The sequence below is a fragment of the Schistocerca cancellata genome, chromosome 3 (assembly GCF_023864275.1).
Source record: "Schistocerca cancellata isolate TAMUIC-IGC-003103 chromosome 3, iqSchCanc2.1, whole genome shotgun sequence".
NCBI lineage: Eukaryota > Metazoa > Arthropoda > Insecta > Orthoptera > Acrididae > Schistocerca > Schistocerca cancellata.
In genome coordinates this window covers 673,531,692-673,545,783 of record NC_064628.1, presented here as the reverse complement: position 1 = coordinate 673,545,783, position 14,092 = coordinate 673,531,692, and the positions used below count along the sequence as shown (strand labels likewise).

The following is a 14,092-nucleotide window of genomic DNA, read 5'->3' as shown; positions in this document are numbered from 1 at the left end:
CGCGACAGCGTGGATGTGAACCGTATGTGCAGTTGATGGACTTTGAGCGAGGGCGTATTGTGGGCATGCGGGAGGCCGGGTGGACGTACCGCCGAATTGCTCAACACGTGGGGCGTGAGGTCTCCACAGTACATCGATGCTGTCGCCAGTGGTCGGCGGAAGGTGCACGTGCCCGTCGACCTGGGACCGGACCGCAGCGACGCACGGATGCACGCCAAGACCGTAGGATCCTACGCAGTGCCGTAGGGGACCGCACCGCCACTTCCCAGCAAATTAGGGACACTGTTGCTCCTGGGGTATCGGCGAGGACCATTCGCAACCGTCTCCGTGAAGCTGGGCTACGGTCCCGCACACCGTTAGACCGTCTTTTAGGCCGTCTTCCGCTCACGCCCCAACATCGTGCAGCCCGCCTCCAGTGGTGTCGCGACAGGCGTGAATGGAGGGACGAATGGAGACGTGTCGTCTTCAGCGATGAGAGTCGCTTCTGCCTTGGTGCCAATGATGGTCGTATGCGTGTTTGGCGCCGTGCAGGTGAGCGCCACAATCAGGACTGCATACGACCGAGGCACACAGGGCCAACACCCGGCATCATGGTGTGGGGAGCGATCTCCTACACTGGCCGTACACCACTGGTGATCGTCGAGGGGACACTGAATAGTGCACGGTACATCCAAACCGTCATCGAACCCATCGTTCTACCATTCCTAGACCGGCAAGGGAACTTGCTGTTCCAACAGGACAATGCACGTCCGCATGTATCCCGTGCCACCCAACGTGCTCTAGAAGGTGTAAGTCAACTACCCTGGCCAGCAAGATCTCCGGATCTGTCCCCCATTGAGCATGTTTGGGACTGGATGAAGCGTCGTCTCACGTGGTCTGCACGTCCAGCACGAACGCTGGTCCAACTGAGGCGCCAGGTGGAAATGGCATGGCAAGCCGTTCCACAGGACTACATCCAGCATCTCTACGATCGTCTCCATGGGAGAATAGCAGCCTGCATTGCTGCGAAAGGTGGATATACACTGTACTAGTGCCGACATTGTGCATGCTGTGTTGCCTGTGTCTATGTGCCTGTGGTTCTGTCAGTGTGATCATGTGATGTATCTGACCCCAGGAATGTGTCAATAAAGTTTCCCCTTCCTGGGACAATGAATTCACGGTGTTCTTATTTCAATTTCCAGGAGTGTATTTAAATACTACACTCTTCGTTAATGACCATATAATTTTACGAAAGACGGAGATTCGTTTGCAATCTCTATAACTCGAAAATATCAGAGATAAAACTTAAAACCACAGTTACAGTAAAATACCCAGTACTTTCTAAAATAATTCTAACGAAAACTCAGTTAAACAGGTATCTCGTTTTCAGCTTTTAGGATGTGATATAAGTCTTGAATATGATGATGACAAGTTTCAAATGATATGTGGCACTATATATAGATCATCAGCCAAAAAACCCGGAAAGATGCAAAGATAAAATTCTACAAAGTAATGACAACACTTGTGCTCACATACAAAGTGAGACATGGACAATAACTAAGAAAAACCAAAGAAAGACAAAGTCAGATGTATAATTTTTTTTAAAAAGGAAAATAATATATTCTGAGAAAAAATAAATAATTATGAAATAAGGAAAGAATTAAACATATTTTTCATTAATAAAAGAATAGAATACACGATAAGACAACGGAATAAGCATTTTGAAAGAATGGGGGCAGATAGAATAGTCAAATACTAACAGATTATAGACTTAAGGGAAAAAGAGATACCATAAGACCAATGAAAACGTGACTTTCGTAAAGACAAAACAGGCTGTAAGACTTCTCCTTGAAGTGAAGAATAACAACAAATGTACCGTCATGAAAGAGAGATACTGACGTCAGCCGCATGAGGTCACTGAAATAATTCAAAGACGACAAGTAAAAATTTGTGCCGAACTGGCACTGGAACTCGGATTTCCCACTTTACTCGAGTGGTCACCTTTACCGTTTGGCTGTACAAAGAAGCTTCCTGTCCAGCCGAAGTTCGCAACTTGTCGCACACAACTTACATAGCACACTCCCGTCCGTTGTCATTGCTCGCAGCATCTCGCACGATTCCCTCAAGAGGTCGGACCTAGGGTGCATCCACACTGAAGATAACAAGTAATGCCGTCAAACCATAGATATTACAGTTATACACGGACGGAAAAAAGTCGCAGCACCAAAAAATTACTAACGTACAGTAATGAATTTTCTGTACTACATTTGATACCGGCAAGAAAGTTATTTCTCAAAGCAAAGGAAAGTGGATTAAAGGCAAATGAAGAGACAATAAAATTCATGAGGGTAGAAAGGAATTACAAGACAAAAAAGCGGGAAATCATATAGATTGAAGACCACGCTTTAGAAGAAGCAGACGATTTTAAATATCTGCAAGGGGGAGGTCGAAGTAAATAACAGTAATGATGAGAAACGAGAAATAAAAGCGAGGATAAAAGCGAAATCCAGAGGATCATATTCTCTCAACAAACCACTGTCATACCAAATTTTTACCAAGAGGAACTAAACTAAGGGTACGTAAAACTATAATCAGACCACTGTCACTATGTGGGGCAGAAATATGGAGAAAACGGTTCAAATGGCTCTGAGCACTATGGGACTTAACTTCTGAGGTCATCAGTCCCCTAGAACTTAGAACTACTTAAACCTAACTAACCTAAGGACATCACACACATCCATGCCCGAGGCAGGATTCGAACCTGCGACCGTAGCTGTCGCGCGGTTCCAGACTGTAGCGCCTAGAACCGTTCGACCAAACGGGCCGGCGAAATATGGAGAGTAGATAAGTGTACGAAGATAAAGGTTTCCGAAAATAAAATCCTTCGGAAGATATTTGGACCAATTTGTGAGGGAGGAGAACGGCGAAGAGGAAAAAACAGGGAGCTCAGGGAGTTATATACTGAACCAGACATTGTTGCGGAAGCGCAGACAAGGAATCTGAGATGGACCAGACATATCTGTAGAAGAGAGGAATGGTCAAGATTGAGAGAAGTATCGGAGAAGAAATGCGACGGGATGAGACTTTTAGGGAGACCGAAAATAAGATGGAGAGACCAGGTGGCCAAGGATCATCAGATACTTGGAGCAGAGGAAGAAGATGCCAAGGGCAGAACGCCGTGGAGGAGGTTACTTGATGTGTCCAAAAACCGGTTACAATTTGTGGAGGCAGGAGAAAACGAGTGAGTAAGTAAGTTATTTTACTGTTATCTACAGATCTGAGGATGGTTCATGTTGAACTAAAATTGGTCATTTTAAAAACATTAGCAATCAAGTTCGACAGTAAAAAGACTATTAAGTCAAAACTTGTAACATACACTGAATGTAAGCTTTCCTATGACACATCAGTAGCTTAGTTTTGAAAAGTCAATTTAATTTACTATAAGTACTCCACGCTATTTTTAGTCTTCTGTTTATTTTTTTCCTTTCCATCCAGTCTTTGACTTCAGCTGCCTTAAATATCAAAACTCATTCACTGGCACAATATCTTCAAGGTTAATTTGTACTCTTATGTATTTGATACGTTAGTGAGACATTGATTTTGTGTTGCGGTTAACTTGGTTTTACACAGAATTAATTAATGACTTCAGTTCAGTCAGTATTGCTTCCGTTATCACGCTTCTCGTTGTTGCAGGTGGGCCCAAACCAGAAGAAGAGGCGCCCTCCGAGCAACCTGAGGTGAGTCGCGTCACACAGGACATTTTTGTTGTTGCTGGAGTCCAGGTCTCCGTGCACTCGGCTGGTTCTGCTGTTCCAGGTGGAGGAACGTCCGAAGAAGAAGGAGGTGCTGCCTGACAAGCCCCCTTCTGACCAATATGACACAGTCGATACCAGATACGCGTACATTGGATTCAAAAACAGGTACGTCCTCTCAAGTTCTGTTCTGCTGCTAAGCTGAAGCGGGTCGATCTGTTATAGCGTCAAGTATAAGCATCTTTTTTTTTTTTTTTTTCCCCCCCCCCATCGGGGCGGGCTGGCAGCAGCATATGCGCTGCTCTTCAGCCGAAAGACATAGAACAAACAATAGAAGACATTTAAAAATAACAAAGGAGAGAATATGGCGAACATAGATATAATAAAAGGGGGAACATCATGGAAGGCAATAGACAAAAAACGGGGTGACCGCAAAATGGAGATAAAAAACTGTGAAAACTGTTCAAAAGTAGCACACACAAAAAGTCACACACTGCGACAATTAAAAGAACACAAGGCACAGTATGACTGGAGCATAAAAGTATCGACGGATGGCGTAGCACATAACAAACACTGACGGCGAACCTCAAGGCAGTACACAATTAAAATCACACCTCTTGACGCACAGGAGAAACAGCACTAAACACAACACTGATGTGGCACGCTGACGATGATCAAAACAGAGGATCGGCCAGGCGCAAGGAGATGAGGGAGACTTGAAGAAGGGAGGGAGGGGAAGAGATGGGGGAGATGAGCGGGGGGCGCGCTGAAGAGGGCCAGGTAGGGAAGGATGTGGGAAGGAAAGAGGCAAGTGTGAGGTGCAGGGTCTCAGGGGAGGGGGGGGGAAGGAGGAAAATCCGCTTTGGGAGAAGGAGGGAAGAGGAAAAAAGGGGGCCCTGGGGAGAGGGGGGGGGGGAACAAGGCCAGGTTATAGTTGGAAGGAAGGGTAGATGTCATGGCGAAGTTCGTCATCCGGGAGGGGGAGGCATTGGAAATTGCCCTGATGAAGGAGATGGAGGGTGTGGAGGTGGAGAGAGGGAGGGATACAGCGATAGAGGCGCGGCAATGGGCGGGGGGTGGAGAGGAAGGAGGAAACCAGAGGGTGGGGGGGATCAAGCCTGCGGACAATGTAAAGGATGCGGAGATGTTGGAGGAACAGGAGGAGGTGGGGGAAGGGGATCAGTTCATACAGGAGCCGTGTGGGGGAAGGAAGGCGGATACGGAAGGCAAGGCGGAGCGCATGGCGTTCAAGGATTTGGAGGGCCTTGTAAAAGCGGGTGGGGGCGGAGATCCAGGCAACGCTGGCATAACAGAGGATAGGACGGATGAGGGATTTGTATGTGTGGAGGATGGTAGAAGGATGCAATCCCCATGTCCGGCCAGATAGGAGTTTCAGAAGGCGGGCCGGCCGCGGTGGTCTAGCGGTTCTGGCGCTGCAGTCCGGAACCGCGGGACTGCTACGGTCGCAGGTTCGAATCCTGCCTCGGGCATGGGTGTGTGTGATGTCCTTAGGTTAGTTAGGTTTAAGTAGTTCTAAGTTCTAGGGGACTTATGACCTAAGATGTTGAGTCCCATAGTGCTCAGAGCCATTTGAACCATTTGAACCATTCAGAAGGCGGAGGCGGGAATGGGCTTTCTGCTGGATGGTCTGGAGATGAGGGGTCCAGGTGAGGTGTCGGTCAAGGGTGAGGCCAAGGTATTTCAGGGTGGGAGTTATAAGCATCCTGAATATCTAAATAAGAAGGAAATGCTTGGCGTTAGCGTGTGGGGGCCCCATCACGTTGTTCAGCGTCTCAAATTGAAAAGTTATACGTCGCCCATGCTGTTCGCGTGACATGTCGGAACAGGTGCTGTCCAAAGTAGAGGACTCATAAAAACACACCCTCACGTTTGAACACTCTACAGCGTTTCGTCTTGTTAGTGCAAGAAATGTACGCTGAGGTGACAATAGTCGTGGGATACATACAGATGGCGGTAGTATCGCGTACACAGGGTGTAAAAGTGCATTGCATTGGCGGAGCAGTCATTTGTACTCAGGTGATCCATATGAAAAGCTTTCCAACGCGGTTAAGGCCGCACGACGGGAATTAACAAACTTTGAACACGGAATGGTAGGCGGAGTTGGCACTTGGGATATTCCATTTCGGAAATCGTTAGGGAATTCAATATTCCGAGATGCACAGTGTCAAGAACATGCCGAAATTACCAAATTTCAGGGATTACCTCTCACCCCTACAACGCAGTGGCCGACGACCTTCACTTAAGACCGAGAACAGTGGCCTTTGTAGTGTCAGATGCAGATAGTTTGCCTGAAGAGCTTGCCCATCTGAAGAGGGTTTTCAAAGAGAATGGATATTCTACCCGGCAAATTAGCAAGGCACTTGCAATTAAGCCAAAGAAACAGGGAGTGGAGAAAGAAGAGAGCACATCTACTAAATCTTTAGCTTTTCTTCCCTTTGTTGGCAACATTTCCTTCAAAATTGCAAGAATCCTCCACGGTTTCGAAGTGAAAGTAATTTTTCGTCCACCATCGAGATTTCCGACCTGCTGGGATCAGTGAAAGACGATGTGGTATTGCGGAAGGCGGGAATTTATAAAATACCTTGCCAGTGTGGCATGTCATATATAGGACAAACATTGCGAACAGTAGAAGAACGTTGCACTGAACATCAGCGCTGTACTCGCCTTTTGCAACCTAGCAAGTCTGCAATTGCTGAGCACTGCATGTCCACTGGACACTTAATGGAGTATGACAAGACAACAATTTTGGGCACAGCAACATCCTTTTGGGACTCCGTCATAAAAGAATCAGTGGAAATTCGCATGACAGATAATCTTATCAACCGTGACAATGGCTACCAGCTAGACAATGCGTGGAACCCCGTCGTCTCTAAGATCTGCTCCAGACAAAGACGTCAGAGTACTCCGATGGCCGCGGCAATTGACAACGCCGAAGACAGCTGAGTTCTGCAGTTCCACCAGCGAGGGCGCTGCCGGCGGGCGGTGTGGTTCGTCTGTCAATATGATTTTGATGCATGCGCGGTATACTCGCTGCACGCTATATATTACGGAACGGAGGGCGTCTTCGTCAGTCTTCGATGGTTCACCTGAGGATGGCTGGCAGTTGTCCAGTCGAAATATCGTGGATGGAAGCTAACGACGACCGGCTGCAAGCCCGAAATCTTTTTGAATATTCAGTTCGCCGCGAAAAAATTTTAAATTTCACAGGGAATGGTTATGTTCGGCTACTTGGAGACCATCTGCAGTCATGCATGGACTTCATGTTCCCAAACAATTATGGTAGTTTTGTAGATGACTATGGGCCATGTCCCCTGGCCACTATTGTTTGCGACTGGTTTGAAAAACATGCTGGACACATCGAGCGAATCATTTGGACTATGTGAATTCCATCGAACATCTATGGGACGTAATCTGGAGGTCAGTTCGTGCACAACACTCTGCACTAGCCACACTTTGCACTTTTGAACTACTATAGAGACAGCATGGCTCAATATTTCTGCGGGAGACTTCCAGGGACTTGTTGAGTCCATGCCACGTCGAGTTGCTGCACTACATCCGACACGACATTAGGAGGTATCCCATGACTTGTCACCTCGGTGTATAGCCTCTTAATGACGCTGGCATTCTCGAGACAGGACAATCGTCAGGTTCCAATCTATTCGACACACACCAAATTCCTCCAGAGTTTATCCTTCATGCTCTTAGCCCAACTTGCCCATCTGAGCACCATAGCCAGTGTCTTATGCTTTCACATCGTAAAATAACATTAAGTGACACTTACGGAAAATCAAAAATGGAGACGCTGAAGTTATGGTACTGCAGCCTTCCGCCTTTGTCCATATACAGTCACAAGTCTCCATAGCCACGAAGGGTACCTAACGACTACAAAAAGCGCAGGTCATTCCAGTTTTCGTGAAGGGTAGTAAGACAGATTTACATAATTACAGGCGTATATTGTTAACGGCAGTTTGTTGTATAATTATGAAAAAAGTTTTATGTTGATGTACGAGGTGTATTCAAGTTCTAAGGCCTCCGATTTTTTTTCTCCGGACTGGAAAGAGATACAAACATGCGCATTGTTTTAAAATGAGGCCGCATTCATTGTCAATACATCCCAGAGATGGCAGCACCGTACGGCAGATGGAATTTTACCGCCAGCAGCGAGAATGAGAACTGTTTTAAATACTTAAAATGTCGACGTTTTCCTTACTTGAACAGCGTGCAATCATTCCTTTTCTGAATTTGCGTGGTGTGAAACCAATTGAAATTCATCGACAGTTGAAGGAGACATGTGGTGATGGAGTTATGGATGTGTCGAAAGTGCGTTCGTGGGTGCGACAGTTTAATGAAGGCAGAACATCGTGTGACAACAAACCGAAACAACCTCGGGCTCGCACAAGCCGGTCTGACGACATGATCGAGAAAGTGGAGAGAATTGTTTTGGGGGATCGCCGAATGACTGTTGAACAGATCGCCTCCAGAGTTGGCATTTCTGTGGGTTCTGTGCACACAATCCTGCATGACGACCTGAAAATGCGAAAAGTGTCATCCAGGTGGGTGCCACGAATGCTGACGGACGACTACATGGCTGCCCGTTGGCATGTTGCCAAGCAATGTTGACGCGCAACGACAGCATGAATGGGACTTTCTTTTCGTCGGTTGTGACAATGGATGAGACGTGGATGCCATTTTTCAATCCAGAAACAAAGCGCCAGTCAGCTCAATGGAAGCACACAGTTTCACCGCCACCAAAAAAATTTCGGGTAACCGCCAGTGATGAAAAAATGATGGTGTCCTTGTTCTGGGACAGCGAGGGCGTAATCCTTACCCATTGCGTTCCAAAGGGCACTACGGTAACAGGTGCATCCTACGAAAATGTTTTGAAGAACAAATTCCTTCCTGCACTGCAACAAAAACGTCCGGGAAGAGCTGCGCGTGTGCTGTTTCACCAAGACAACGCACCCGCACATCGAGCTAACGTTACGCAACAGTTTCTTCGTGATAACAACTTTGAAGTGATTCCTCATGCTCGCTAATCACCTGACCTGGCTCCTAGTGACTTTTGGCTTTTTCCAACAATGAAAGACACTCTCCATGGCCACACATTCACCAGCCGTGCTGCTATTGCCTCAGCGATTTTCCAGTGGTCAAAACAGACTCCTAAAGAAGCCTTCGCCGCTGCCATGGAATCATGGCGTCGGCGTTGTGAAAAATGTGTACTTCTGCAGGGTGATTACGTCGAGAAGTAACGCCAATTTAATCGATTTCGGGTGAGTGGTTAATTAGAAAAAAAAATCGGAGCCCTTAGAAGTTGAATGCACCTCGTATTACGACGGTTTTGGACAGCGAAACTCTCCCCGAGATGTCAACATGGACTCCGCCAACAGAGATCTTTCGAAATTCAGCTGGCTCTATTTGTCCATGAAATCCAGAGCGCCGCAGGCTTTGGCAACCCCATTAATGACGGGAAGGAATTTGATACAGTTCCGCACTGTTGTTTAGTGAACAAAATACCAGCTTACCGAGATTCGGATCAGATTCGAGACTAAATTCACGCTTTAATGTATTGAGTTGGTGCATAATTTCCTAGCGTTTTACTGTAAGTTTAATAAGCACTGCAGATACACATAACACAGAGTTTAGGAACCAGTAATATGATCTCCTACATTATTCGCAACATTCTGCCAACGCTAGGGTAGCTTCTCGATTCCGCGACTGTACAAATCAGGTGGTTTTGAGACGAGGAACTCGTCGAGCCATGTTCAGAGCTCATTTGCTTCAGGAAAGGAAGTTCCTTGAAAGTTGTTCGATAGAGAGCGGAAAAGGTGAAAATGTGACGGCGGAAGATCAGGTGAATAAGGTGGGTGTGGAATGGCTTCCCAACCCAACTACTGTGTAATATTTTTTTTGTCAGTCTAGCAGAATGCGTTATCATGGAGTAGCTGTAATATTTTTTGTCAGTCTAGCAGAATGCGTTACCGTGGAGTAGCATCACTTCACGCAGTCTTCCTGGTCGTTGTTCTTGGGTCGCGTCAGCAAGACGTCTCATATGTTGACAGTAAATCTCAGCAGTGATGGTTACATCTCGGTGAAGCAATTCGTAGTGCTCCACACCGCTGCTGTTCCGCCAGATGCATAACATTATCTTTTGTGGATGCACGCAGTTCTTTGTGCGGGAAGTTGCTGCTTTGTTTGGGCTCAACCATTCCTTTCTTTTCTTTATGTTAGCATAAAGACACCATTTCTCGTCACCAGTAACCATCCAGGATAGGAATGGTCGATGTTGTTCATGAGCCAATTGATGACGAGCAAGCAGAGATGCACCTACGGCCACCCACTGATTTGTGATTTTGGCTTAGAGCAAGGTACCCATTCACCCAATTTTTGAAACTTCCTCCTTGCATGCAAATGTCAGATAGTGGCGGAATGACCACAGTTCATAACATTTGCCTGTTCACGAGTACAGTGACGTGGTTCATTATGGATCAATACGTTTAAAAGATCTTCATCAAATCCCAAAGGTCTTCCTCAACGCGGAGAGTCACTAATGTCAAAACAATCCTCCTCAAAACCACAACACTATTTTCTTGCCGTGGTCTGTTCAGTAACATTATCCTCATAAACGGAGCTGTCACCCCTCTACTGAACTTAAACAGAAGAATATGTCGAAATGCTCCGATTTATCCACATGCCACTCCATTTTCTACAGACCAAAGCTCCACTCACTAACTCCAAATGAAAAAATGACAAAATGCGAACTCAAATAACAGTAGCTAACTACAAATAAGACGACTAATAAATAAACCCATAGCAAACCGGAATACCGACGTGCAAAACCGAAACGCTACGAATTAATGTACCAATCTCACAGATAAACCTCAACATGTCTTGCTGAAAAGATCAAAATGCAGCATAAGGGTAATTTCCATAGTACCCCAAGGAAATTTGGTAGGATTGTTACTGTTTACAATATAACTCCATCCACAGGCACTGCCAGGTCCATCCGTACTGACCGACCGCCGTGTCATCCTCCGCTAATGCCGTCATTGGATTAGTGCGCAGGGGTGTAGGGTTATCATACCGCTCTCCCAGTTGTTGTCAGTTTTCGTGACCTGGAGCCACTGCTGCTCAGTCAAGGAGCTGCTCAGCTGGCGTCATGAGGCTGGTTGTACCCCTTCCCAGTCCTAGCATCAGGGGAAAAATCCTTGGCAGTACCGGGAACCGAACCGCGGTCCTCCGCATCAGAATCAGCTTGGCTGACTTTTCAGCTGGGTGTAAAAAGATGGAAATGAACGCTTGGCGTCATTGGCCGGGAGGCAGGTCCGACCGCCTTGGTGCAGGTCTTATTACATTCGACGCCATATTGTGCGGCCTGTGCGCCGGATGGGGATGAAATGATGAAGACAACACAACACCCAGTCCCTGAGCGGAAAAATCCCCGACCTAGCCGGGAATCGAACCCGGGCCCGTAGGGCGGCAATACGTCACGCTGACCACTCAGCTATCAGGACTCAGTTTGGGGTGGACATTGTTTAAAACAGAGTGTTAAAAAAATTCACCATATTTTGAGAGGTGGTTGTGTAGATTAAAACAAGCCAAAAATATCCCTAAACATGGGATCTAAAAGCATCTCTTAAGACCTATGAGCACTTGTTCATCTTTCCGACTGTGAAACACATCTCTCGTACTGAACAAGGGCCCATAATTCTTAAGATATGCAATGTAGAGCCTATGTTTACTGTCTGTTTTGGATCATACCACGTCTTAAAATATGGACTACTTATTTTAACATCCTGTATATACACTACTGGGGAAAAAAATAGTACACCCTTTTAGACGTTTCTAATTCACTCAACATTTATTGTTGTAACAGAGCAATGATTACATTTACATATCAGTAGCACAAGGGATTCTAAGGTTCCAGGTATCGACTCGCGCTGAAATACCCATATTAATACGTGCAATGCAGGCAGTGACTCTGGCATCCAGTCGATCGTTCAGATGGCGAATACTGTCCTGGGATACGTTACGCCGAACCTGCCCCACCTGTTCACCTAGTTCTGGAAAAGTTGTTGGTTGGTGAGCTGCGCGAGCCGCTTCTCGTCCTATCATATCCCACACTTACTCGACTGGAGACAAGTCCGGAAAGCGTGCTGCTCAGGGACGTTCCTGCATATGTTGCAGGGCACGTTGAGTTTCACGGGCTCTGTAAGAGCGAGCATTATCCTTTTGGAACAACACATCACCTTCCTATTGCAAAAACGGAAAAAGAATGTGTCTACCAACACTATGCACGTGCCGAGCGCTGGTTAGCGTCCCCTCCAGAAATACCAAAGGTGAACAAGAGTTATAACATATCGCACCCTAGTCCATAGGGGCTGGGGTGCGGCTAGCGTGACGAATGCACTCTACGAGACAGCGCTCACTAAGTGTACGTCGTTCGCTCTTACAACCATCACTTGCGTGCAGACAGAATCTGCTTTCATCACTGAAAACCACAGCGGGCCATTCCATCTTACAAGTGATCCTCTGGCGGCAGAAATCGAGCCGTGCTTGTCGATGCTGTGGCGTGAGTGGAAGGAAGGCTAGAGATGTGCGTGTCCATAGTCCCACTACTAATAACTGGTTCGCTATAGTTCGTGTTGACACGTGTGGACTCACAAGCCCTCTTATCTGTGCTGTGGTAGCTGTACGATCTGCCACTTCTGCGCTTACAATACGATGATCCTGACGGGCGTCTGTGCTGCGTGGACGTCCAGAACCTCGCCTATAGATGTGAGAACGTTCACGTTACCACTGATACCAGCTTCAAAGCACAACTGACGCAGCACGTCCAACTTGTGTGGCAATTCTTCGAAAGGACCATCCCGCCGCTCGGAAGGCCACAATTTGACCTCCTTGAAACTCGCTCAGTTGGCTGTAGGAAGTACGAGTGCATCTCCATGGCATGGTTGCCTACTTGCTTCACATGTTTGCACCACGATGTGCTTTCTGCCTTTTTTCTTTTTTTTTCCTTTATTGATTTTCGATTCCCCCCCACCTGGGGAGGGACGGGCTGACAACAGCTTAATACGCTGCTCTACAGCCGAGAGAAAAGTTAAACAACAATGGTGAGAGAACAAACTATATAAAAATACGATAAAACGGTGACTTTGTAAACAGCAGTAAAATGGCGGAAAGTTGCGGAACTTATAATACAAAAACACGGCATTCACGATGAAGATGAAAACAACAGGAAAGAGACAGGCACAATTAAATAACATGGCGACAGTCTCGTTTCTGTTTGCACGAGATAAAAACACAACTAGAGACAGTATGGTGGCTGCTCGCAACACTGACAGGGGACGCATAACACTGAACACTCACTTAAAACAGCACTGTAGAGGCGACACGGGAGCATATAAGGGGGGGAGGGTGGAGGGGAGATAAGACCCGGACCTATGAGGGGGAAAAGGGGGGAGGAGAGGAAAGGTAAAAAAAGGGGGAAGCGATGGAGGGAGAGGACATAGAAAAGAAACGTGGGGCAGATGCGAGAAGGAGTGGGAAAGGCAGTGGAGGGGATAGCAAAAAGGACTCGGGGGAGAGTAGGGAGACAGAGAGAGGGTGGGTGGGGAAAAACAGGATGGAAGGTGGGGAGAGGGAGCCCAGGAAAAGGACAGAGGAAGGGAGGGGTAGGTGGGGATCAGAGTTGATAGGAGGGATAAATGGAGGGAGAGAGGGCATCATCCGGGAGGGGAGTCGACGGAAGCCACCTTGGGAAAGGAGATGAAGGGTGTAGAGGTGAAGGGTAGAGCGGATACAACAGTGAAGACGCGGCAGAGGGCGGGGATTGGAGAGAAGAGGAGCAACCAGGGGATGAGGGGGATCAAGGTAGGGGGAGGTGTAGAGGACACGGATATGTTCAAGGAAAAGGAGCAGATGGGGGAAAAGAATCAGGTCATAGAGGATCCGCATGGGGGATGGGAGGCGTATATGGAAGGCAAGGCAGAGTGCATGGTGCTCGAGGCTCTGGAGGCACTTATAGAATTGGGGGGGGGGGGGGAGGGGTGCGGATACCCAGGCAGGACTGGCATAACAGAGGATGGGACGGATTAAGGAAGATTTGTGGAGGATGGTAGAGGGGTTCAACCCCCATGTCTGGCCAGAGAGGAGTTTGAGGAGTAAGAGGCGGTTGTGGGCTTTGGATTGGGTAGAGGGGGGATGAGGGATCCAGGTGAGGTGACGGTCAATGGTGAGGTTAAGGTAGGTGAGGGTGGGGGAAAGGCGGACAGGATGGGCACAGATGGTAAGGGAGAAATCAAGAAGCTGGGAGGAGTGAGTGAACTTTCCCTGCCATCATA

The 14,092-nt window shown here is 47.3% G+C and overlaps 1 protein-coding gene across 2 annotated transcripts in view; it reads left to right on the top strand.

Annotated features, from left to right (window-relative positions):
* Positions 1 to 14,092, top strand: part of LOC126175647 (receptor-type tyrosine-protein phosphatase N2) — a 468,697-nt gene that overhangs the window by 319,014 nt on the left and 135,591 nt on the right. For both annotated transcript variants that reach the window (XM_049922539.1, XM_049922538.1), the window contains exons 10-11: positions 3,673 to 3,716; positions 3,796 to 3,899. In XM_049922539.1, the coding sequence (XP_049778496.1) occupies positions 3,673 to 3,716; positions 3,796 to 3,899 (148 nt within the window). The remainder of the gene's footprint in view (positions 1 to 3,672; positions 3,717 to 3,795; positions 3,900 to 14,092) is intronic.